This window comes from Vanellus vanellus (genome assembly GCF_965231255.1).
Source record: "Vanellus vanellus genome assembly, chromosome: 14".
NCBI classification, from domain to species: Eukaryota; Metazoa; Chordata; class Aves; order Charadriiformes; family Charadriidae; genus Vanellus; species Vanellus vanellus.
In genome coordinates, this window is record NC_138919.1 from 14292567 (window position 1) to 14319009 (window position 26443).

General features: G+C 56.0%; 2 protein-coding genes across 2 annotated transcripts in view; one reads left to right on the forward strand and one right to left on the reverse strand.

The window, feature by feature from the left end:
* The window catches only part of SLC5A10 (solute carrier family 5 member 10), a gene marked incomplete at both ends in the record, with an annotated part of 40959 nt that overhangs the window by 8663 nt on the left and 5853 nt on the right, over positions 1 to 26443 (reverse strand). The window contains 4 exons of the mRNA XM_082490629.1: positions 15224 to 15359; positions 17693 to 17898; positions 21587 to 21667; positions 23272 to 23377. Of these exons, the coding sequence (XP_082346755.1) occupies positions 15224 to 15359; positions 17693 to 17898; positions 21587 to 21667; positions 23272 to 23377 (529 nt within the window). The remainder of the gene's footprint in view (positions 1 to 15223; positions 15360 to 17692; positions 17899 to 21586; positions 21668 to 23271; positions 23378 to 26443) is intronic.
* Positions 40 to 17586, forward strand: FAM83G (family with sequence similarity 83 member G; the record flags this gene model as incomplete). The annotated part of the gene is made up of 5 exons (XM_082490628.1): positions 40 to 534; positions 7242 to 7409; positions 11166 to 11290; positions 12103 to 13540; positions 17170 to 17586. 5 exons carry the CDS (start codon positions 40 to 42, stop codon positions 17584 to 17586), a joined length of 2643 nt encoding a protein of 880 aa, XP_082346754.1.

Below are 26443 nucleotides of genomic sequence, written 5' to 3' on the forward strand. Positions count from 1 at the left end.
GAGCTCCCTTCGGAGAGGGTACCGGCGTGCGTGGTCACCATGGCTTTCTCCCAGGTGCAGTGCCTGGATGACAGCCACGTCAACTGGAGGTCTAGTGAGTCCAAGCCCGAGTTCTTCTACAGCGAGGAGCAACGCCTGGCCCTGGAAGCACTGGCCTCCCGTGGCCCTGATGCCTTCTATGAGGTCCTGAAGAAGGAGAACATCAGGGACTTCCTCTCCGAGCTGGAGCTAAAGAAGATCCTGGACACATTGGAGACATACGACCCCGGTTCCGAGTACATTCCGCGCCACGGCAGCAGCACAGGGGAGAGTGAAGACGATCGCAACAGCCAAGGGGATGAGCAGGACGTGGCCCCCTCCCTGGAGTACTGGCCCCAGAGGTCTGACCGCTCCATCCCCCAGCTGGACCTCGGCTGGCCCGAGACCATCGCCTACCGTGGGGTCACCCGCGCCACCGTCTACATGCAGCCGCCCATCGAGGGGCAAGCGCACATCAAGGAGGTGGTGCGGAAGATGATCTGCCAGGCTCAGAAGGTGAGGTGCGCCGTGGGGATGGGGTAGGATTTGCCCCAGGCTGTTCTGCTGAGGGTCGATGCTAAAGTCCTGCTCAGCCAGGTAATCCCCATCCTGTGGGGAACTCTGCCCAAGCAAAGGCATCGGGGTCACGCGTTGGGGTTTTTCTGTGTTCATTCAGTGTAATCAATATTTGGGGATCAGATTTTGCTGAAGATGCTGTTGGCCTGATCCAGCGCTCGCTGGGAGCAACACGACCCTTCCCATGATCCGTATGGCGGCATCGTTAATCCCAGGGTCCCTACAGGGCTGTGGGGAAAACTACCGGGGAGAATAATGGGTTGAGCTGCTTCCCAGCTGTGAGCCCACGGTGCTAGGCATCCTGCGATCGTCATTCCCAGAGCTCTGTGTGACTGCATGTGGCAACACGCAGGAACCGGAGGAGCCAAACTCAGCCTTGGGGCAAAGCAGCCGAAGCCACTGGTCTGGCGCTGACGTATACGAGGGTCAGGCTTGGCCTGAGATTGCCACGGTGTTCCAAGCCGGCCTCATCCTGGCTTTAGGAGGAAAACGATGAGGTGATGTGGAGGACAAGGCTGGGGACACGCCAAAGGGCAGCACAGCCCACCCTCTTTGGGGTTGGGATTTGGGTCGAGACTTGTCCTCCCTGTGGCATCAAACCAAGGAGCAGGGACTTGGAGCAGATGAGCGGTGGGGTCAGGGTGGTGTCATGGGCAGGAGGACCAGGGAAGGAGGGAGATGAAGGCCAGCGATAGTGGGCAGAGGTTGCTGGTATTTCCCAGTGACCCAGTTCCAGCTGGGAAGCACAGGAGGGGTCGGTACCTGGTGGTTTCATGGTGCTGGTGGTTGAAGTCCTTTTAGCTCTGCACGTCCGCTCTCTTGAGAAATACGGCTCTGAGGAAGGAGCATCCCTGCACCAGGGATGGTCCAGCAGGAAAACAGGGAGACTCTGCCCAGGTGGCTGTGGAGCAGGGGCAGACAGGCTGGGATCTGTTGGGTCCACCTGGCTCTGGAGACCCCCATGCAGGAGGTCTGTGAACCACAGTACCGTCCCTGGCAGGAGAGAGGGAAGCCTGGTGGCATGCATCCGTCAGAGCCTCTCCAGGACCAAAGGGCTGGGGGTTGATCACGAAGAGCCCCATCTCAGGCAGGAAAATTGATCTCCCAACACGTCCAAGCCAGCCAGCTCACAGGGATAGCTGATGCGGGGGATCAGGGCCACCCCGCTGCGGACAGGAGCCATCTCTGGCCACTGTCACCTTGCAAAAGACAAGGCAAGCTGTCCTTACCCGTGACGTTTTCCCTGCCGAAGGGCTTTGCAGCGAGGGCAAAGGGAAGGGAGGGCTGAAGTCCCATGGGATGGAGGATGGGCAAACCCCCTCACTACAAATAATGTCTCATCTTTGGGTCTTTCCGGCTGCGTCTCACCCGGGCTTGCAGCTCCTGCTTGGCTTTGCCTACTCACCGCTTCCTGCCTGCCCCCCTCAAACAGCATCTCCTGAGTCATCCTACCACCCTCCTCCTGCCCAGCAGAGCCAGGAGGTTGAGTCAGGCAGCTGCCAGGCCCTGCTGCCTGCACCATCCCCACCTCTCCTTGGAGCCTCTCCAAGCCACAGGGACATGGCCGTGGTTGATGCTGCCACACTTGTCACTGGTCCCTTGATGCCTCGTGAGTGGGGCTGGGCTCCGCCTCCTGCTCCAGGTGGTCCTGGCCGGTGGTATGAGATGTGGTGACACCACTGGTGACATGCACAAGCCCACTTGGAGATTATGGCACTCCAGGAAACATAGAGATGGGCACGTGCTTCAAACCTGCGGTCTTGCAGGGTCTGGGGATGGTAGGAGTTACAGGGTCTGACAAGCGCGGTTCTTCCAGAGGTCTCCCACCTCATATATGAGGACCACAGTTACTGCAGCTGAACCTGCTATCACCCAGCTGAGCCCAGGTGACCGCTGGTGTGGCTGCTCCCAAGCATGGGGACACTGGGCTAGACCACCCTCTACACCCAGAGATTCCAGCCGAGGCTTAAGGTCTTCACGGCAGCTCAGAGGTGAAAGAGGTTGACTGAGGAAGCCAAGAGTAGACAGAGGGAGGTCTGGCTGCCACTCCATCAGAAGTCGCATAGGCTGGCCACATGCCTGTCCTTCCTGAAGTGTCCCTTGGGCCACCCGGCGGAAATCCCTGCCAAATTGTCCCATCCTGCCAGGCAACGGCAGTGCTCTTCATCCACCTGCGAAGGAACAAGGGCTTGGGAGAGCTTCAGTAGTGCATCCCAGAGGATGATCCTCGCTCCTGCTGCTGTCAAGGATACTTGGTCTGAAATGCTCTCAGACACCAAACACTGCCACGCGGGTGTCTGTCTCGTGGCCAGAAGAGCAAAGTTCACCCAACAGACAGTCTGGCTGAGGAAAGTTCAGAGCCCACATGAGCGCTGCTGACGCTGGGTACGCTCATGGCAGCTCAGAGCTGGGGCGAGGAAGCCAAGAGCTGAGATGTGAGGCCCATTTGATGGTGCAGATGAACCTACTTGCTTGCAGGAACAAGGTGAAACGCTGCTGAGTTCAGAGCTTCTGCTTTACAGTGCAGAAAGGCAAACCCAGGTGAGCGGGAACAGGGGAGGCAAATGATCCCCTCCTTTTTCTGGGAATAAATGGAAGAGAAGAGCGGCAGGATCCTGCAGCCACATCCCTGCTCTCCCAGAATATCCCCATCTTTGCGGCCAACAAACAGAGGCGGTCAGGGACGTGGTGCACCACCAGGCTTCACCCTGGAGACCTTCACCAGGTCTGGCCATGGCACAGCAGTCTCTCCCTCGATGCAGATCCCCTTGAGCTGCAAAGCTCACAGGATGGGTATGGAGGAAGATGTCCCTCCTTTCTTCTTCCCTAGATTTTGGCTCTATCTGACCAGAAACCAGACCAGGCTGAAAACACTGACCTTGGCCAAAAGCCACCGGAGACAGCAGTGAGTCTGACCTCCTCTCTGCACTTGAGGTTCCACGTTGGGATTGCGGTGATATAATTACCCTAAGCAACTTCCAGCAAAGGTTGGGAGGCCCTATTAATTACTGTTTACAAAACTTCTGCCATTCCTGGATGAAAGGGTCGACAGGGGAGAGCAATTATTAATGTTACTTGTCCCACCTCTCCCTCATCCCAACATGCTTCCTCTAATTGTGCCTTGGTGCCTGCCTAATTTATTAAATGCCCACGTGGTGTGCCCCAAAAGTCATTATCTGATGATTCAGAGTGAGCTAATAAAGAGCTGTAATTTCCTCTATAAAACATGATCCTGCAGTTTATGCCCTCATCAAAGCCGTTCAGAAGGATCCCAACACCATTTGCCCAGTGTCCGAGGGGACGCGATGCTCGCCGCTCCAAGGGGTGGCGAGATCTGGCACCTGCACATCCACTGCATCCAATGGATCTTGGCAGCTCCTGGGTCACCAGGAAGAAAAGCAGCACCTGCTCGGGCACTGGGAGCATCTGGCTGTAGATTTGGGGCTGGTCTTCTCCACACCCTCCGGATGAATGGCAAAGGGATGGCGAAGCTTCCTGGGACATCGCAGCGGCAAAGGAGCTTTGGGAAGAGGTATGGCTCTGCTGCTGTCAGGGAATTCCCTGGCACTGAGCACGCAGGCACCAAGCGCTGCCCTGCTAGACACGACGGGGACAAGGGTGCCAAGCTCGCTTGCCAGAGCAGGACGGCACAGTTTGCTCCAGACACTCCCATTCACCGGGCTGGGAAGTAAATAGCACACAGGATTTCACTTCTCCGGAGCAGACAGACCTCCATTCTTTGCAGATTAAACCCTGCACCTGGGCTTGGCATGGACCCAACTGGTCCCAGCTGAAGTTCGAGCGTGAGCAGCCCAGCAGCGGATTTCACCTCTGTGATCCCTGGACAGTCACGGCATCGGGAGTCCTGCCAGTGCCATCCTCACTCTCCTGGCCCATTTCGTGCGAGGGCAGCATGTTGGCACACTGGCATGAGATCCTGGTGACAAACCGAGGCCAAGCCTGTCCTGCAGGCAAGACGCGGCGGGGAGGGAAACAGAAGCGCTGAGTGGCGACAGGATGCACCAGCCGAGCAGGAGGAATCGGGTTGAAAAAGTGGGCAAGCGGGTGAGAGCTGGGCTGCCTCCCCGCTGCCTGAACCAGCCACCCTGGGCGACTGCCTGCAGTGCACTGCCTGCTCGCCATCCCTGCGTGAGCGGTGCTTGGGATGGGGGACGTCACCGTGCCCTGCCCGTGTCCCTGCAAAGCGCCTTCCCATCTTCAGAGCTATAGCAGCAAGCCAAGGCCTTGGGAATGCTGGGACCGCAGTGGGAAAATGCCATTTTCTTCCCAAAATGAAGGCCAATACTATTTTCCTCAACCAGAGAAAACACAGAGCACAGGCAAAGTGACATGACCACGGCCACAGGGAGCATCGGTGTCAGAGAAAGGAACAAAGCATCTGCCACCAAACCCACTTCCTCCAGCCAGGGAGACGCCACCCTGGCTTAGGTGTCCCTCACCTGGGACTCACGGCAGACAGCCCAGCTCCTCCCAATTACTTGCTGTAAATGGAAAAGCTAAGCCCTGAGCTTTAAGAGTAACTTTGAACCTGTCCCACTTTACATCACTGGCGAGATGAGCGCAGCCCTCGCTGGGCAGCCCATGCAAAGTGGGCACCTGGTTTTCTGCCTCAGTTTCCCCACTGGTACAACAAGGACGTGCAAAACACACGAGCGGGTGGCACAAGGGAGTGAGGATTTATCCTTTCGCAGCAAAGCCTGTTGACAGGCTCTCAGGTGAGGATAAATGGGAATTCAGTTAAAATCAGGTGGCAGAGCCGTAACATCCCCTCTCACTTGGCTTGTTGGCACCTCCCGAAACACTCGTGCATGGCTGGGGTTGGGAAGGTTGGGGCGGCATCAGAGATGGCGCGGGCTGGCGCTCCCCATGCAGCCTCGCTCCTCGCCCCATTGCCTGCAGAAAGGGAAGGGAAGAATGTCATAATGCACGATCCTGCTCTTAATTAGAGCTCTCCATCTCCTGTAGCACAAAACTAATTAAAAGGCAGCTTGGTGCCTTGAGAGCCCAAGACTGGACGTGCCTGAGTGTGCAAGCACCCGGCACCATCCCAATCCCTTCTGTCCAGAGGGAGGAGCATCCCAGGGTCTCCCTGTGACACCCCACGGCACGCCGGTGTCCTCCCTGGCTTGGAAACGTGCCGTGGCTAGCAGAGCCCTCTTGGAAGGACAAAGGGCTGCGAGGTGCAGGGGCTCAGAGCAAACACCCATCTCCCCCCGACCGAGGGCACCTTCCAAGAACAGCCGCAGAGATGGGCACACCGATGGGACGAGAACATGCCAGTGCCACCATGACAAGCAGCTTTCCTGCGTGGCTGTTGCCACCCTGTGTGGGCTGAGGGGAGGCAGACACGGCTGCGGGGCTGCGCTGCCCTATCACAACCCTGGGGATTGCGACGCTGGGCTGGGCTGCAGGCAGCTGCCTCCAGCCCCTCTGCCTCCACACGCCTCACGCCGCGCTGCTGCTGCTCACCGTCCTGTCATGGGCGATGCTATCTCCAAGAAGGCAAAATCCATGGGCGTGGAGTGACCTTTGGCACTTCGGCAGTCATCCCGTAAAAATCCCGGCGTGGCTGGACGCGGCACAGATGCATCTTCCTATAACACGCGGGACTCGCCCCGGCCCCACCACGGCAGCAGATGCCCCGGGTACAGAAGCAGCTCCGGCTGGCGAAGAACGGCGAGGCTGCTGTGTGCCAATCCCTGCTGTCACCGCACCCTCGTCCCGGCTCTGCTCCGCTTTCGTATGGTCTGGGAGGAAGGAGGGACGCTCGCAGGGGGTTGCGCAGCAGAAGCAACACCCCGAGCACCAGGAAGGCTCCCAGCTACGCAAGGGTCGGGCAGCGAGACCGAGAGAGAGGTCAGCAGCGCCGATGACAAAAACACCGCCGCTCTCCGGAGCTCTGCTCTGGGTGTCCAGACTTTGAACCGCACATCACCAGCTAGCAGCAGCCTGGACGTGGAACAGCAGCTGGTCACAGGAGCTGGGAGCTGCAAACTCCTGGCTGCTTTCAAGCGACCCCGTCAGCTCACAGCCAGGCCTGGTTTTTAAAAGGTATTAAAAGCCATTTCAGCTCCTGAATGTGCCTCAGGGGTGTCCACATAATTTCTACCAAGCTTAGAGCCACTTTTAGCTATTTTTTATGCTGTTTCTCTCAATACAAGTATGAACGATAACCCTGGAAACAGCAACCACCCCATGCAACATGCGCTCAGACAGACGGATACATGATTGCATCGCAGGTTTCCCCTCCTGGTGCTCCCCACGCTGGGGCCGTGGGCAGTGCCGATAGCAAAGGGACACCAAACTTCTCGATCAGAAACTGGACTTTGAAATTTGTGATGTTTGTTAAAGGCAGCAAAGTTAAACTCACCCTCAGAAACCGTTTTTTCACAAGTATGTCATGCTACGGGCCACCACCAGAGATCCAACCTCCTGTAGTGACAGCAGAGGAGTGGGACTGGAGGCTCCTGCTCCCCATCCTCAGGCTGGCTGGAGCCCAGGCTGCCTCACACCAAATCCCAACCTCCTAGAGCATATTCTTTCGGCTCTCGCCCAAGCACCAGCTACCTCTCAGGGTTGTTACCCGGCCATGCTACCCAGACTCATCTCTCTTCTCCCCTCTCCAGGTCATCGCGGTGGTCATGGACATGTTCACTGATGTAGACATCTTCAAGGACCTCCTGGATGCGGGCTTCAAGAGGAAAGTGGGAGTCTACATCATTTTAGATGAGACCAACGTGAAGCATTTCCTTCAGATGTGCGAGCGAGCCCAGATGCATGCTGGACACTTGAAGGTAAGGATGACCCGAAGGGTCCAGGATCAGGTGACCTCCTCCATCACAGGGACATAATCAGAGCTGTCAGCTCTGCTGCCTCCCGTCTTGGAGGGATCACAACCCCTAAACTTGGAGGGATCACAACCCCTAAACTTTAGTCAATTTTTCCTGTAACCAAAGCTGAAGGTGATGCCCAAATCCAGGAGAAGCAGGATGGAGGGGTACAAGTGAGAGATGGGGACATGGATTTTCCCCCAGCAAAGCTGGATGCAGAAAGCCCGGGGAGCTGCTGGTACCCAGACAGAGCTGGCTTTGGGGCAGAGGGGTGGTCAGGGAGCTGCGACCCCACAAGGGTGGACACGACTAAATCAGGGCACTGCAAAGCCCAGGCAAACCCACGCACTCAGCTCCTGCTGGTGAATGAGCTGGTGAGAGGGAAGGTGCAAGAGGCAGGGTGCTCTGCCAGGGCCAGATCCACAGTCACCAGCCCCACAGGCAGGAGACCGGCAGGAGCAACCGCCGGCCGGTTCTCTCGCTTTCGGGCTTTCCCACAAGTCAGAGGCTGGAATGAAAAAACCTCAATTTTCCCCTTTTCCGGGGCCTCAGCCCCAGCACGGGGCCGGGAGCGGAGCAGGGAGGCACCCACACTGCCCGCAGCCCCGGCAGCTGCCAAGGATGCCCTCACTGCTCTCGCCCAAACCGGGGGGCCATGACACCGGCACCAGCTGGCAACATACCGGCGGGACCGATCTGCCCGCACATGCCGCGTTGACCCAGCCCCGGAGGCGCCGGCGGCTGTGCGTGATGTTTCTCCGGTGCATGAATCCTGTTTGAAGTGAGGGAAGATAAAGTGGCACCAGGGGCTGCCCGGCAGTGCAGGGGCTCGGTCCCAAACCCAAAGTGCCCCAAACCCCTTACACGTCCCTGTGCGTGCAGGGGGTGCAGAGAAAACCACCTTGCACGGTGCTCGTGCAAAGGTGGAGACAGGCGAAGGGGCAGAGGAGATCTATCAGCCTCAGGAGCAGCAGTGGGAGAGGGACCCTCGCTCCAGCCACAGGACAGTGTCCCGGGCTCTCCGCTGGGCGCAACGCTCCTGATGCCGGCATCGGATGGAAACAGGCCGGAGCAGCCCGGCAATTTCACTTCAGGGCTTGCAGACACCCCTCTCCCGGCTGTAGTTCACCTGCCAGCTGCGAGTTCGCTCGGCCTCGCGCCTGTTGCTTGGCAGAAAAGTGATGTTTCTGCGCCTGACGTCACCCAGCCGCGCGCGCTGGTTGCCAAATGGCTGGCGGGGAGGCCCATGCCTGGGCAGGCTCGCCAAATTTGCTTACGGTGAGGGCAAACCCCTGGCTGAGCAGGAACACGTAGGAGCCACAACACCTTCACGCCAGGCTGAACCGGGGCCGGGATGCAGTGGGGGTGGGGGGGGCTCGGGGACCCCTACCCCGGGGAGCCGAAAGCACTGGCCATCCAAGGCTCCCACCTTCCCCAGCCACCGAGCCCGCCGGCCCTGCTTAATTGCTGCTCACGACAATTAAAGCAGACTCAGCTGAGCTTTTACCCACGTCCAAACTTCCCAGAGTCTGGTATCCTGCAGACTGCTGCTGCTCCGAGACCAGAAAAGCCAGAGCTGACGCACACCGGTGTTTTAATGCATTAACAGCCCGGTGGCAGGACTGGAAAAGCAGGAGAACATCTGCAGAGCTCGGCAAATGTCTAGAAGTTGGGATTTGCCACATATTGCAGCCAATTTGCTGGCATGGGATGCAGCGGGGCAGGAGGCTGTGAGGAAAGTAGGGCAGTGTCTGGGAGCTGCTTCGTAAGCCAGGAGATGCTAACGAAACGTACGTCGTTATCTCGGTGCCTTCCGCGCTTCGCAATTAGCAAGCCGGCTTGGGTAAGGCCATCGCTCGGTTGAGCAACAGCGAGTGTTTGGGGAGTGATTCACCCCGTCCCGGGCTCGGCAGCCAGCCATCGCGCCGGGCGCTCGCTTGCTGCGCGCTCGTCTTGGGAGAGATTAAATAAACAGATCTTACTTAACAGCAGCGATACGCCGGGAGCGAGGAGGAAGGGACGGGTAACCGGCACCTTGCTGCTGGGGAGCTTCTCCCCTGGGCGTTACCTGAGAAAAACCCACGGCTGCTTTGTGCCTTTTCGCAGAAGTTGGGCTCCCAGCAGGAGAGATCGACACCCTGGGAGAGCTGCGAGCCGGGGACACCCGGGCTGGCGACGGGCAGAGGGCTCGGCCTCAGGGGCACGCGTTAGCCAGCAGCTGGCCAGTGTGCACTCCGGGCAGTACCGCTCTCTCTGCAGCCACGTGTGCAGGAACAGCACAGGACAGGGATGGGAATTGCCACCCCGACCTGCTTGCCGGCCCCCAGCACCCCCGGTGCTGCCCGCTGACGGACACTGAGGTGCTCAGCACCGGTTTCCCCCAGCTACACCAGGCAAAAAGGCGACTACTAGGCAAAAAAAATAATCAACTGCACAAAAAAAAACAAAAAAAAAACCACAAACAACCAAACAACCACCCCAAACTTCTCTACTCAGTGTGTAGAACTTCCCTGGAAACCCGGCCAGGAACGCCTTTGCTTTTGCATCACGCTAAAACCAGCATTGAATCACTGTCCCTCCTGCCAGGCGTGGGGGAGCGGGGACCAGGGTTACCCAAGCTCGGCTTCTACCCGGACTTAGGGCTGCGCCAGGCTGTGGTCTACAGGGAGAGAAGAGACCCCAGGGAAGCAGATGAGGAAGGCTGGAGGTCAGGAAGACAAATACTTTTGGTGCTTTTTTTGTTTAAAAAAAAAAAAAAAAAACAATGAAAAAAACCAACACACAAATAAACCCAACCATGGAGGGCATGACCTAGTGATGACACGGTGCCTTTAGCAATGGCATTACCGACATCCCGGCAGGAACAGGAGGAATGTAGGTGCTTTCATAAGAAAATATTTTCTCCCCACCCAAAGGAGACCATTTGCAGTGAAAGATGCTATCTGCTCAGCTGCAAAAATGTGCTGGTGCCCTCCACGGAGACACAGAGAGGCATGAGCCAGACTGAAGATAAAAAAATACTTTCTCAGAGTTTGGGCTGCCTCTCCGTGCCCGGGCTCCTGCGGGGTGGACACCCTGCTCCCTGGCCACCTCCACAGGGACCTGCTGCGGGACGTGGCCTTTTGGCCCACATCCTCGGGTTTCTTTTCCTGGGGTTGAAAAGATGTTTCCCTATTGTGGGGTTTTTTCCTCACCCACCCCTAAAAGCAGGGCTAGATGCTCAAATCTAGGAGCGCAGCAAGGGGTGAGCCTGGTGGAGGACAAGCCCACTGCCATCAGGTCCACGTGCACTGTCCTGGGGTCACCACCTCCCCCTAAAACCCCTTGTACATCTCCCGCTGGGGAGGAGGTGAAGAATCACCTCTCCCATGGTGGCATTTGCATAGATCGCAGGAGATGGAAAGTGTTTGGCAGCAGTATCACACGATGCTCACCCACGGACACAGGCAACACCAAGTTCAAGAGGTAGAAAACACTGCCCGACACATGGGCAAAGCAGGAAATTCTTGAACCAAGGTCCATGGTTTGCTGTGTTGCCTCAGGCAAGTTATTTTATCTTCCCATCGCTGTGGCCTCCTCCGAGCTGGCCATGAAAAGCATTTCCCACTCCTCAGAGGGGATGTGGAACATCCAGAGGGGCATCGATGGAGGGGTGAATGATGCTCTGAAGACCAGCCCGTTGCTCGTGCTCCTGCTCATGCCTCTGCCTTTGCTTTGCAGAACCTGCGAGTCCGGAGCACAGGGGGGACAGAGTTTTTTACACGCTCGGCCACCAAGTTCAAAGGGGCTTTGGCCCAGAAGTTCATGTTTGTGGACGGGGACCGAGCCATGTGTGGATCCTACAGGTAATCAGTGGCATCTCCTATTGCCCGCCCCATGGAGATATTGGTCAAAGGACCAACACGGACCCATGTGGTCCAAGTACCGTTCCCTGCCCAGCATGGCCCCAGGACCTCATCCCAGACTTGCTCCCCTCCTCCTAAACTGGGAGATGATTTTGCAAGGCCAGCCTGAGATCTGGAGTGGGACCCAAGGCGTCCCCATCTCCCCATAGCTGGGTCTAGGACACCCCTCCTTCTCGGAGGTGGTGGGACACATCAAGTGCTTCTGCCAATGGATGTGATGAGCACAAGGAAAGACAAAAGCACCAAACCACAGCCAGTCCTAGCTCTCACGTTGACCTCAGCTTTTCCAGTTAAACACTTCCTACCCAAAGTATTTTCCAGTTTATCCAAATGAAAACTTACTTGGGTAGAAATAGATCAGTCTTGGTAAGCTTTACAGGTCTAAAAGACAGTTTCATAAACATGGAACTGAAACATTTCCTACTTTCTGGCCATAACAAAAAACATATCCATTTATGAGTTCCTTTTCTTAACTAACCCAAACTGAGAAAGGAAAAGCGGCCAACACTAAAGTGAAAAACTGGCCCACAGCAAATACCTTTTATTTTTACTTCAAGTTCCAGTGTGCTCAAGACTTCAACCTTTCGTTCTGATTTGGGATGAGAGCTATTTCTTCAATCTCATTATTAATGTTTACAGTGAGATCATGTCCCTGCCAGCACCATCAATCCCCTGGGGAAAGCCAGGGTTAGGGAGAGGCGTGTTATTTACCAGCAAGCGCTCAGAGAGTTTCCAATGTGTTTTTGTTTCAGCTTCACCTGGTCCGCGGCAAGGACGGACCGAAACGTCATCACAGTACTCTCGGGTCAAGTGGTGGAGGCATTCGACAAACAGTTCCAGGAGCTCTACCTCATGTCTAAGGGGGTGAGCCTCAAGTCCATCTCCATGGGTCCAGAGCCTGAACCTGAGCCCGTAACGCTGCCCTCTGTTGTGCCGGTGACCCCCGCCAACGCCGTGGTGAAGAAGCTGATAAACCCTAAATACGCTCTGGTGAAGGCCAAGAGTGCCGACCAGATCAGCAAGACCTCATCCGAGAACCAGGACAAAAACCAGAAGACAGACAACAAAGGCAAAGCCCTGCCCGAGGGCCAGGCAGGCGACAGGCATGGCGACGTGGCAGACCTCTCCCTGCTCATCCACCCCGGCCTCCTGAATCTGGAGAAAGCCAACATGTTTGACTATCTGCCCACCTGGGTCGAGCCCGACCCCGAGCCTGGGAGCGAAGTCTTGGGTTACATCAACATTATTGACCCCAAGATAAAGAATGTGAAGCTCTCGCAGATGAACCGCATCAAAGTCTGCGATGTCTCCCAGGCAAGCGCCCAGCACAGGCAGATGCTGAAGAACAGGGAGATGGAGATCAAGAAAAACTCAGACCAAGAGCCACCTCTGGTGTCCCCCTGCCAAAGACAGACCCCACAGACTCCCATGGAAGCTCCTGCAGCCCCCCCCACCAGCCTCATTGAAGGCACCAGCTGGACAATGAATCAAGTGGGAACATTTGCCACTTCACCATTGGGCCACCGCCTGAAGCCACCAGAGGAGACACTGGAAGACATCAAGCCCCCGGTTCCAAAGCCAAGGACCATCCCTGTTGGTGTACTTGTGACCAAAATCATTACATCTTGTGACAGTGGCACTGCCCTGGAGGGTGACACACTGGCGGACCACTCAGGTGTGAAGCAGGAACCAGAGGAGAACCCCAATAGAGCTTCAATGGAGACCTACCATCTCCAGCCAGATCAGCCGGTGGAAGCGCCACAGGAGGACAAAGGGCCTCCCTGTGCCCACAATGGGCTGGGAGAAGAGGAGGAGGAGGAGGAGGAAGAGTACATCACTCTCAGTGATCAGGAGAGCTACTCCAGCAGCTCTGCTGACCACAGCTACCGCCGCTCCAATGCCTCCTCCATCTCAGACGAGTACTTCGAGGTGAGGGATCGCTACGGGCCCCTCCGGCGAACCAACTCAGACGTCACCCACAATGGGGAGATCCTTCCCATACAAAGGAAGCTCAGTGACCCTCACATCAGCCGAGGCACCTTCCTCAGCCCCCTGGGAAGCCTCCCGTCCCTGAAGCATGTCCGCATGGAGGACGTGACGAAGAGGAGGAGCAACGCTGTGGAGATTAGGTGCGTGCTGCCCCGCACCATCCTGGATGGCAACAGCTCCTACCCCAGCAGTGCCGCGCAGGTAGGACTTTTTGCTATAACCTCCCCTATGTTTCTCCACCCTACAAAGGTTGCAAACCTGGACGTGACCCAGCCAGCTCAGTCAAGGCGTGGTGTCATCCCTAGCTTTGGTGTCGCGTCCTAGATGCTGAGATTCCCATACAGGAGAATAACACCCTACATGCGGTGATGGTAGGAGCCATGCAAGAGGTGCTCATGGTTGAGAAGGTGGTGGCCATGCCACAGCTCTTGGTGTCTAGGAGTGCAATGGGAATGGCTGGTAAAAAGGAGGTTTTCGGGAATTAAAGACTATTCCATGTCATTGGGCCATGGGACGGAACTCTGTGCCCGGAGTCTCTGGGTTCCGTCCCACAGCCATCAGCAGTGGCATCATGCCCAGCCAGTGAAAGACTGTGAGTGCAGGCGTGTCCTTCTCATGCTTGTTTTCTAGCTCCTTGCAAAGGTGATTAGCATCAAAGTAAAAGCACTCGGACACATAATTAGGCAGAGCAAGACAGTGGAGAAACAGGGACGGCAACCTCTGTGGGTGAGCGTTGCAGTCAGCAACTTCGTGGCTGATCCACGAGTGACGCCAGACCTTGTCACCCCATGGGGTGCATGCCAGCACCCCGCTGCGAGACCACGGGGTGCACGCCAGCATCCCTGCTGCAAGACCATGGGGTGCACGCAAGCATTGCCACCATGGCAGGTGGATAACAGGATCAATCCCCTATCTCCACCCAAGCGTAGCAGCCTCTTGCACCCCCACCAAGCATTTTGGTTTCTCAGAGTACCTACCCACTCTTTCCAGGCCATTCAAACCCCCAGGGCTAAATCAGCAGCTGAAATCACTGAAGCCACCTGAGGTTACCCCAGCTGAGCATCTAATCTGTGTTTATGGGGAATCAAATTTACTAGCCCAGAGTCCACTTGCTTCTCCCTTCCCAGCCAGTGACACGGAGCTCAGAGTAAGGTTTTACTCCTCGCACCATCAGATAACCCCTCACACCTTGTGGAGCCATGCAGAGCGAGGAGCGCTGAGCCCTTTGATGCTCTGTGACCCATGTCCCAGGTGCCACCTTGCTCAGAGTGGCCAGGTACGCTTGTGTTCCTGCAATAACTTGTTCTGGCCCTTTGATGAAAGGTGGATGATTAAAGGCATCAGGCTTAGGAAAACCAGCGCTCAGCTGATGGAAATGTGCAGAGAATAGTTTCTCCCATGCATAAAAATAATAAACCAAAGTAATCCTTTATTAAATCTCCAGAAACCTTGAATCAGACAGGAATCGCCATCAGCCTCCACCAAATATTTTCATTCTGGGTCCACATTTCTTATGGTCTGGCACGTAGCCCAGTGTAGCCCAAAATGCAGGCGGAGGCTCACTCAGGGCAAACATCATGTTTTCCATCACATTTTGAACACAGCACCCAAGTTACCCCTGGAGCATCGCCTTGCCTAAATACATACAACCCCGTCCACACCCGGCTGCACGGTTAATAGAAGACAGTAGCATCGGCTGATGCACGGCAGGAACAAGGAGAGCATGAGGGACACTCAGGTCCTCTCCTGTCCCTCTCCCTCCTGCAGACCCCCCAGGTCTGTGCAGAGCAGAGATTTCCAGACACGTCCCCCTCCCATTCATTGTGTAGTAACAGGCAAAATACCCACCCTGCCCATTCCACGTCCACATGGCAGGGCCCTTACCTGGGTACAGGACCCTGCTGATCATCCCTGGCATGATGATAATGAACAACGGCAGCATCTTCAGGTAGCTGGCCAAGATGGATCCAGCCTTAGCGTGACTCAGGTTCTTGGCAGAGAGTGACCGCTGGACGATGACCTGTGGGAGAGCCAGGCTGGGTGGCTGAGCAGCCACCAACACCTCCTTGTCCACATCACTCTCCTCCTTGCCAAACTGCATCCCAAGCATCCCCAAACACTGGAGCCATTGGGCATCCAACCCAAGCACAGCATAGATGTGTACCCAACCCACAGGCTAGGTTTCTCTCCAGACCAGCAACGGGTTGGTGTTATGCCATAGCACCGCAAAAGCCCAGTGCAACCACAGCAGAACATCCTCCTGCCAGTATCAAGCATTCCCCACCATCCTCCTCTCACCTCTTGACCCTTCCATTCAATCTCCTCTCCAAAGAGTGCCCACAATAAAAGGGACACTGAGTCCAGCCGCCTTCTACCACAACTCTACCACCCACACTACTCAAACCATCACACCTCAAAGCTCCGCCCAAGCCATGTCCATCCATGATACAGCCAGCCCTTGGGCTTTGAGGCAATCTCTCTTAAATAGGCAACATCCATGAGAAATGATGACCTTAAAAGAGCCTAGACTCTTCCTCAGGGGCTTGCAGAGAAGCACTCAGCATCCAGCAGGATTCAGCTGCTCCTGAGCAAGCACTTGCTCATGCCATGGTGGGCAGGAGGGACCAGGTGCCAGTTCCTGGGGTGGGATGCTCAGGGAAGCTGTGGTTTAACTTCTGCCCAAAAGCCAGAGCATGTCAGGAGCTGCAGGAGCCACCACTCAGCTCAGTCACCACCACATGAGGCACATGGTGACTCAGAGTGAAAGGAGCTAAATCACCCTTAGTCCTCCCGACCTGAAGACATCTCACACCTTAGCACTGATTTTAAGCAATATAATTAAATCACTCTAGAATTACCTAAGCTAAACTGCTTTAATGCAGCCCTCCCGGTCAAAGCAGGAGGTCTCTGCCTGAGGACCAGAGAGGCCATTGGGATATTTGGACTAAATGACTGAACACTGAGATGATGCCAACAGCATGTTGGAGATGCAGTGCTGGTGGCATGGTGGGGGTCGCAGCAGAGGGGCGTCAGTGCAGCCGGCTCCACAGCCTCCCAGCCCCAGCTCGTCCTGCCATCAGCACCTGCACTCGCAAGATCCAATCTCGCCCAGGTACGTCTGCACGGGGTGCAATCACACCTCCAGATTGAGGTGCAGACACACCCAAAGAGGAAGATAAATATCTGGTGACCACAGCCGCGTGTTAAGGCTTTACCCAGTCCAGAATTAAGATTAATGGTGCTCAGACCTGACCCAAACGTTTCTCTCAACCCAGATAATCAGAGCCACCCCCGCAGTGGTGTTGCAGCTCACTTTTGCGTCCTGGTTCCACCTCCTCTCCCAGCCCTCCATCCTTTCATCTAATCTTGGTAGCCACCTAATCCCACAGGTTGGGTCTAGGTGACTGAATGCTCTTTGGGCCTGAAATGAGCACTCAGATGACTAAGATGGGTGTTCAGGCTGCAGCTAGAGAGAAGGCATTGAGATGCCACTGGCATCCTTGGTCCTAGATCTCCAGGCGGCCATGACTTGGCTCGGGACAGCCTCCGGGCTGCTGGGGCTGCTCAAGAAACAGCTGCTGAGATGCTGCAACGTGCAGGATAGTGTGTTGGCAGACCAAGAAATCAGAGGAGCAGCAATGGTTAAGACTTAAGGCAGTTTGGAGCTGCCACCATGTCTCAGAAGAATGTGGGCAAGGGACACACCAAGTGGCAGACTTGTCTGTGAGGACTAAGTCCATGGCACAAATGCGTGAAGGGGTGTCCACGCAGGGGAACAGCATCTTCATAGCAGCAGTAGCTCACCTCTTTTTCTGCTCTTTAACAAACAGGGGACACACATCTACCGCTACCGACCCAGGAACCCCGCAGGCAGAGAACAAGGCAAGGTCTCCTGCTCCCCAACACATGAGAAACCTCCCGGGGCCACCAAATACAGAGGGGATGGAGCCGAACCCAAAAAGACCATTACAAGCAGTCAGCCCTACTGGCAGAGCAAAGCCTTCAGCCACTGCAAGCCCACGCAGCCCGGCCACCTCTCACCAAGCAACCCCAGAGCATCAAGCAAACGCTTAACCTCCCTGCCAGAAAGCCAGAAGACAACCGAGGAGATGAGGACACCCCTTGGCATCCCGCTTTCCAAACTGTCCCAGTCCAAGCACCTGAAGAACAGGGTTGCGGGAGCCCCAGGTGCTTCTATTGACTCCAAAAAGAAGCCCCCCGAGACCACCAGCCAGAAGGACCACTAGGTGCTGATGCAGGTGGACTTCCAGGGCGAAGCAGTGGTAGCAGAGCGTGCCTGGACCCCAGGCAACGCCGCGTTACACGGGGCAGGGGAATCTTGTTTACATTTACCTGGTCGGTGCACCAGTACCACGTGGCCATGATAGACAGCCCGAAAGTCATCCCGGTCCAGGGCAGATCTCCAGAGACTGGGTCTCGGAAGAGGTGCATTGCATCCGCTCTGGGCAGGTGGCAGGTAGTGTTGGGAACAATCTTGGATGGCACAGCTTTTAAATAGGCCTCTTCCAGGTTGGGGTATCCTCCGATCTCATTAAAAGCTGGAAAGCATCGTTGGGGGAGGCTGGTTAGAGTCAAGCAAAACCTGGTGGCCTCTGAGATCAGCTGGCAAAACATTTGCCAACTCGTTAACTCAGAAGTGCTACCCAGAGAGGGAGGGCTTCTTCGTGTTCATGTTTTCTTCTAGTTATTTAAGAGACTCTTCTATTAGTATTTTGCACAGCAGGTCCCATTACAGTCCACCCTGCCTTTGGAGGATGACCTGTGTGCTGGGACAAAGGCTCCTCAAGGGACCCACCTCTTCTGACCTCGTACTGTAAAAGCAACCTGTTTGTTAAAGCTCCCCAGTCCCAGAACAGGGGAAACTCACCTAGGACTATTAAAATGCAAGATTTAGGTAGCCTTTGACTTGATATACTACAGTTCAAGGTGCCTTGGCACAAGTCTCCAGCCAAATATTTTCTACCCCTCTGAGCGTTTCCCCATCACCCCCCTCATGGGTCCATCCCCAAACCTCCAGCAACTGGTGGGAGAGAAAAAAAAAAGAAAAGGAAAAAAAAAAAAATACCCTCTTCGCTGTATTTTTCCTAGGAAAAGGGATCTAAGGTCAGGCCTTAGCCTGAGCCCCGCTGGGGAGTACATGCCATGATCAAGCCCTTGCAAGCGAGCCTCCGAGCCCTTGGCAGCTGCCTTGGCTCTCCTCCCGCCCGCGCCGCAGCCACCAGCCCCCAGCAGCGGCTGCCAACCAGCCCTGGGCTCTGCCCTGGCCCCCCACCGCCTCCCAGCTCTGGGGGGGGCACAGGCTGAACAGGCTGCTCCTTGCAGCTCTCCTGGTACCTCCAGCAGGAGAATTTTGGAGCCAGAGGCTCCAAAAGGAGGGAGGGAGGTAGGCACCTGCCCCTCTCCCCCCACGTGCCACGGCCACCCACGCAGCAGCCATGGAGGAGATAAGAAGCGGGGGGGTGCGTTGGCACCTCCATGCCCACAGCAGCTGCTGATGCTCAGGAGAGGAGGCTCTGGGACCCGCATCGGGCTCATGGAGGGGATACTCAAAGCCAGACTCACGAGCATCCCTTGGCGGATTCCCCCCGGAGTCTGGTCCAGCTCTCACATCCTGGCATCCCTTCCACCCCACCCACAGGCTGCGGTCCGGACCCTCAGCTCAGCCCCCTCCAATGCACCAGCGCGGGGTGGGAACGGGGTCCTGAGAAGTCACCCTCCTGCAGCACTGTGCCCACAAGCGCTGCTCTCTTTAGACCAAGAGCAAACCCCTCAGGCATTGGGTGCTGCATGCTGGGATCACCATCAAGAGCCGGCTTGAGCAAATCCCAGTTTCCAAGACACCCACCCTGCTCCGTCGTCCCCTTCTGCCCGAGGACAGCCCTCTCCCTGCAGCCCTGCCATTTCCAATACCGACCTGCAGCCCTGTCCCCATCCCAGGGACATCCCCCTGTCCTGACGCTTTTCGGGGAGTTCGTGAAGGGGCATCATCCACCGTGCCCCCCCCCCTCCCCCCCAGCTTTGCAAACCGGCCCCTCGTATTTCACGAGGAGTCAGCATTTGTAAACTCCTCCTGCTTTTGTGCAAGCAGCCCTGGCCACCCTCCAGCGCTTGGTTTATCCAGGCAGTGGCTACTCCCAAGCTTTGCATGGGCGTTGAGCACCAACAAAGGCTCTCCAGAGGCAGAGGCTGAAAGCAGAGATTCGCGCCCCGGGGTGCGGGCCTGCTGCCTTCCCAAAGGTGTTCGCCGGCAAGTTGTGACATCTACTCCTGCTGGGAAGGAAGAGCAAAAACTTCAGGGCAGCAGGAGCTCAGCCTGCAGACGCTGGGCTGCTGCATGTGGGCTCCGCCAGGATTAACGTCCCCTCTGTGAACACCGAGTGGGGCGCTGGATGGCACGGTGTCTCTCATCCACGATGCCAGAGTCGAGCAGAGCCACCGCCAGCACCACCACCCACTGAAACAGCCACCAAGATCTCTGTTAGTGATTTATCTACAACGCCTCAGTCTGCACCCACTTGTTGTCCGACTTGAGACTGCTCTGCCCAGCACCGTACTCGAGAGGATTTGCACAACCCTCCTGCTCTCCTTCGGGACACGTGACCTCGGAGCCAAGCAATACGCTTTTTGGTCCCTTCAGTGGCAGCAGGGGTGGCAACGGTCTGGGCAGAGCGGACTTGGAGTGGTCGCAGCTTTACAGATGAGCGTTAGCATCACTGCTGCGGCTGTCACGGTCTGAAGATATGAACAAGATAAAACATGGAGAGTATCCTTTATTAGAGCTTCACAAGAGCTGGAGAAAACGAGCACCCTCAAGGAGTACCAGCCTCCAGGTCCTTGGGTCTCCCGAGACCCGGGTCAAGAACCGTGTGACCAGCAGCTTGTCTTTCGGCTCCCCTGCATCCACCCCTCTCCCAAGCACCCTCACCTCCCTGCGCACACCGTGCCAAGATTTGCAGGTTGGCAAAGCCAAAAAATAGCTGGGTTCTGCAGTCGCTGGAGGGGATTTTCCAGACCTTGCCTGCCTGCCCTCCTACCCTGGCTCTGCGTTGTGGCACCCAGCCCAGTTTACCAGACACAAGCCTGAGAGAGCCCCGTGGCCAACTGCAGCTTCAGACAACCATCAGCAGCGTCCAAGCACCTCGTCTGGCACAAAGGCTGCAGCCACCGCTCAGATCTGCTTGGACAGGCAACGTGCTCCTCTGCCTGGCGCGCTCCCTTGCTCCTGCTGGGTTATTTGGTATTATTGTTACTTCTCCGGGAAGTATCTGTCCTTTCATTTGGTTTCTGTAAATACACTTCGCTGTGGACAGGGCTCGCCCAGGAGCAAGCTCTGCTTTTGCACAGGGGAGCAGCCGCGGGACCGGGCCAGCTGCAGGTCTGGAGCGGCTCCCACCTCCACAGCAGAGCTCCGGTGCAGCGTTGGGTCAAAGCCTTTCCTACCCGCCCGCCTAAGCAGACTTCTCCAGGAGATGGTGGAAATCATCTCAGGAGTGCCTCTGGAAATCATCCTCTGTAGTTAAACGCCTGCCTTTGAAGCCAGGACCTGACTTTTTGCCTCCTACTCCTCAGGGCCAAGAGCCCCGATGGCAGAACACAGCTGATGAAAGCTCCCGACCTCACAAGGATGCTCTGCGGCTAAAAATACGGAGACACAACAGTGCTGAGTGTTCACAAAGGGCTGGTGATGCGCCACGCTCGCTCCAAACAGGAGGAAAAACACAGCACCATGCTCTGCGTCCCCAGGCAATGCCCTAAAGCGGTGCCTCGACCCGGCACCACCTTCTGCTATGCACGTCCCCATGCAGTGGGATCCTGTCTGAAGACCCCACTGTGACACTGCTACAAGTTTCCCAGAGCAAAACTGGAAGTGTCGTTTTGCCATCAAAAGCTTGAGCAGTCTCTCAGAACGCATGGACTAGAGGCAAACATGCAGAGCAGTGATCACCACAAGAAGGTTACCAGTGCTGGGGACAGCCCCACATGGAGGACCAGGGGGATGCTTCACAGCATCTTCACCCAGAGGAATGGCACACAGGGGAAGAAGAATGTCAGAGGGGACACAGGGGGACCACAGACTTTCTTTCAGCGATTGCTATGGGCCACAGTCCTGCTGGGCATCTTGCCCACTAGATTGCTCAGACTGAGTCTTTTTATTTATTTCCAAGACCACCTGAATGGGGAGAGAATGTCCCCATGGAAGGGGATCTGTGCTGTCCCAACTCTCACCTTTCACTGCCAGCACGATGGCTCCGAGGACCATGATGAGTGTCTGCAGCGCGTCGGTGTAGATGACAGCCGCCAGCCCCCCTGCACAAGAGCAAAGCACAGTGTCAGGAGTGCCACCGGCTTCGGGCTCGGTCGGAAAGTCCCAATAAAGCTGCCCACGCTCACAGGGACGTGCCTGTCACCAGCCTTGTCCCGCCGACACCGTGGTGATGGGGGGCTGCTGTGGGAGCGTGAAGGGGGAAAAGCTCTTCAGTGGGTCCCCTGCAGATGGGGTGGGGGGAGCGGCTGATAGCCGTGGGGGCTGTGATCCCACCTGGGGCAGGGAAGGGGAGCCAAGGGGTGGTGGGATCAGGGAGATGTGGCCCCAGGTCCCCATGCAGTCAGGAGGACGCTGGCCAGCCCCAGCCACTCTTTGGGTGCTCCAGCAAGCAGACACATCCAGGGCATTGATCTCATCATCCATCCCACCTCTCCCTAACGCTGTACCAGTCTTCCCACTTCGTACACCCCTCAGCTCTCCTTTCAACCCTACAGTTTTATTTTTCCATCAGCTGACACATAGCAGGGTCCCCCTTGGCCAGCCAGCAGCATTTCTCCCTTTCCATCCCAAAATCTCCCTCCAGACCTGTTGCCAACCCAGGACCTGCTTACCTAGCCAGAAAGCAATTTCTCAGCAGATGAACAAAAGCATTAAAAAGTAGCGGAGCTAGAAAAAAATGGGTGAAAAACTGAACCAGTTTCAACCCCAGTCACCAACTCACATCCCGGGAATTCAGGGCTGCACCCTCCCTGGGATATGGAGGGATGTTCTCAGGATGAGGGTGACGCAGCGCTCACACCCTCTGCCTGAGCTCACGCCGAAATGCCTTACTTCACAACAAGCCTTGTGGGCAGGAAAAAAACGGAGATGGGATTTGCTTAAAACCAAAGTCTTGCAAAATCCACTATGTTTCGGATAGACTTAGCTGTTTCCCGTTTTGATGGCTGGGATGAGATAGCGAGGGAGAATTTACTGCCGAGTGTCTCCACTGGCACTACCAGGGGAGGGAACATCCCAGCCAAAATAATAACCGAAAGGGCTGGCCGGGATACGTGGTCCTGAGGTCCGAGAATGGGACTGCAAGCCAGGAACCCACAGTTGCCAACTGCAGCTCCAAACCCTCATCACCTCCATATCACAAAAGAACCGCGTGGAATGACCCTGCACAAAAATAGCTGATTCCACAACAGGGAAGCACGGGTGAGAAACATCCCCGAAAGCTTTGCAGAAGGAGCGCAGCAAGTTGCATCGTGGGCAGGACAAGCGGTAGGGAAATGAGTTGGGTAAAGGGATCTCAGATTGTAGATTCCATAGTAATAGTCCTGTAATAGGAGAAGCCCTGATTATTGCTGTTACAAATAAGTATACACACGGGAAAGCACTTAACTACATGATGGAGGAGGAGTTATTACAAACGAAAAGCCGTAATGACAAAGGAGAGGTCATGCACTGAGTCATTGCCTGAGCTGATGGTGAAGAAGGATGCTGGCTGGATAGCACAGGGAATATGAAACCCATTAGTATAAATCCCCAAAGACCTTCCAGGAGTGGAAAAAAATAATAAAATAAAATAAAAGCAGGAGTGTAAGTGGTGTGGTTCAACCAAAGAAGAAAGATTGAGGCCAGGAGATGCTGAGCAACCTACCCGCAATGGTGTAGAGCCCTGTGACCACCAACATCAGGACGGTGGAGAGGTAAAGGTCCCAGCCCAGGCAGACTTGCACGAAGAGGGCCCCCGAGTACAGGTCTGTCTGTGTGTGGAAGAAGAAACACAAGGGCTGGGACAAGGGACATCCACTTGGCTAGACAGCACCCAAGGGCTGCTGTAAGAGCGGCATGGCAGGGAAATAGTCAACACCATGGGTACAGCAAGGACATTGCACTGCACATGCCAGAAGGACACTTCCCAAAGCCAGTGCTGGAGCCTGGGGTCCCACGCAGGTGGCAATGTCACCGGTGCAGGTGGATGTCACAGGCCACCTTCCCCCAGCCCCCAAAGAGCAGAGCAGGCAGCTCCAGCAGTCATTTGCAACTGCGCCAAGTTGGATGTAGACAGTGGGATGTAAGGGCCAGAGACAGGATGCCTTGGGGCATCAGTGCTGCCACTGCCTTTGAAACCAAAGCAGGGAGCTAGAGATGCTCAGCCCTTTACAGGATCAGACCCTGACCTGAGCTACCTTCGTGCCACCCTGAGTACCTCTAGTTCCCTCCACCAATGGCAGTGCCCTGCTCTCCAGGTGGCATCTCACCATGGTTTCTGCAAAGCCCTGGAAATGGGGCACCGGGTACCAACTGAGGGGCTTCGTTTTCCCAAACCATCAGCACCCTTGGGTGCTCTCTAGAGGCAGCTCAAGCCACCCCCCCAGCCCAGCACACCTCTGCTGTTACTGCACCCCAACAGCCCCCACGAGGCTGATGCACGGGAGCGGCTGTAGCTGGTATTTCACGTTCTGCTTGGCAGTATTCATCCTCCTGGCACCCATGCTGCCAGCAAGGAGGCTGCCAAGGACCCACTCCCTCCTCCCCAGCTGCAGTTCAATGGTTTGGGCAGTCAGACCAGTCAGGAGGGCAGCAGCGAGCCTAAAAATGCTGCTGGGGACAGGAGGGGATCTCCTCCCCAGGTGCAGGGACTTTTCAAGGTGCTTGCTGGTACCTGCAATGCCTTTAGTGATGGACGGAGCAGTTCTGTGTCACATCACTCGAGCCCATTCATGGTGTTCAGGTGGGTGATGGTGGGGCAGGACAAGGTGCTGCCCTGCTCCCTTGGGGCCACAGCAGCATTTCAACCACAACAGCCACTCCACGGTGAGGAGCGCGTGTGGGTGGTCCCAGCATGGAGCACAAGACCTCCAGGACTGCCATTCCTGAGCCTTGCCCCAACACCAAGCCACTTCTTTGTTGAGCATTTCCAGCAAAATATCTCATGGTTTTGCACAGGTGGGGAAACCAAGGCATGGGCAAGTGGCAGAAGTTGCTTTTGGCCCCAAACAAGCAGCAGCAGCCCGGGGTCCTGCACCCCAGCATGGACCAGCACAAGTGCATCCTCCAACACATCCCCTCACCTTTGCAGCCCCTCTTGCAAAGCCCCTGGAAGAAGCTCAGGGTTTCTGCTTGGCTGCAGAAGGACAGACTGACTCCACATCCAACACACTGCCTCCACCAGCCCCAGCATCTCCAGCGCCTGTGTCACATCCCACAAGGATGCTGAGAGCATGGCTCTGCCCAGAGAAGCGTGCACAGGCCTGCGGCTCACTCAGCTGCTAGATTCCCTCAAGATGACTGACACCCCAAAAGTGACCACCATTTCCCACACAGGGAGCTCTGGTCACAGTCTCATGGAAATGAGAAATGGAATGCAGAGACTCAGAGGGACCCAGGGCACCTCCTCCAACAAAGAAGCGATGCCGTGGGAGGAAAGGACCAGGCACAGCAGGCAGTGCTCATACCACCACCGCATCTCCACCCACAGCTGAAATCAAGCCATCCCCAGCACTTGGCTGGGGTATCTTCACAAAAACCTTGTTTGGAGAAGGAAACAAGGCCAGAAGGGGCAGGAAGAGGCAAGACGAATTACTCCACACCCTTGCCTGGAGCCGTGATGGCTTCCCACAGCGAAGACATCAGCTCCGATTTGACATCTATTTTCACACACCTCCCAGAAACCATCCCCCAAACAACAGAGCTGTCTTGCCTGGTCATGCGGGAGCAGTCACTTGGGATTAGTAACGTGGAGGACTGGTGTTATTTCCCATGTCGCACCTCCTTCCCCCAGCTCTGCCCTTCCTCCTCCTAGTGCTGCTCCAGCAACCTTGCTGCGCGGGAGCCGAGGGCCATCATTGTGTGATGGAGAGGGGCTACGCAGGATCACACGACGGAAAAACCAAGGCACGTGCCTCCTAGCAGGGCTCCATCAGCCATGAAATCCAGTAGGTGAGCACACATCCAGCTTCAGCACAACAAGAAAGCCTGTTCCCTAGCAGATGAGCCCACACTGTTAGGCATAATGTCGATTAAATTACAAATCAAACCTACCAGAAGAGCACCTACACCATGATCTTGAGGATCTCAGTTCAGGGACTGTTCCACGACATCTGGACCAGACTTTACACCACAGTCATGCCTGGCATTCCCAAGGGAAGTACTACTTGTCCTCAACTGCACTTGGGCTTGGCCGTGTCTACAGGAGAGCTCTTGCCAGCACCAAGAGGCAATTCAGCCCTGGAATGTCCTGCTGAAGAGGAACCAACTCATGGGCAACCATGCCAAAACCTCTACTAGTGACTCCTCTGATGCCTTTCCATGACAAATGCAATCCAAGCACAGCCTGATGCCACAGAGACCACCAAGCAGCCCTACAAGAGGACAACTAAGCCATTCGTACACTGCAAGCTTCAACTACAAGGCAGAAAAGCCCCAACTAAAGGCCCTCAGCCGTCTCCTCCCAACGCAACCTAAAGCGGCAACCCAAAATATTTTGAGCCTCCCCAGCACAGTGCCAGTCAAGCATCCTTGGTGTCTTCTGGAGCTCCCAGCGTCCCTTGGAGGGATCCATCACTTGCCACGTCAGCACCTGCCAGAAAGTCATTCCGCCCCCGTGACTGCCTGCTGCTCCAGCAACCCTTCCCCAGAACCCAGTTGCGAAGACTCAGACCTGGACAAGGTATTTCATAACTGCTTCTCTTGGCTTTCTCAATGCTTAATCATTTTTTGCAGTCGTCTGCAAATGAGTCTAAGCCTTTGCTATGAGGAAGCAGAGGTATCTCCACCTCCCTTCCTGGTAATTCTGCTAGGGTGGGAAAAAAGAAAAGCGCATGTGA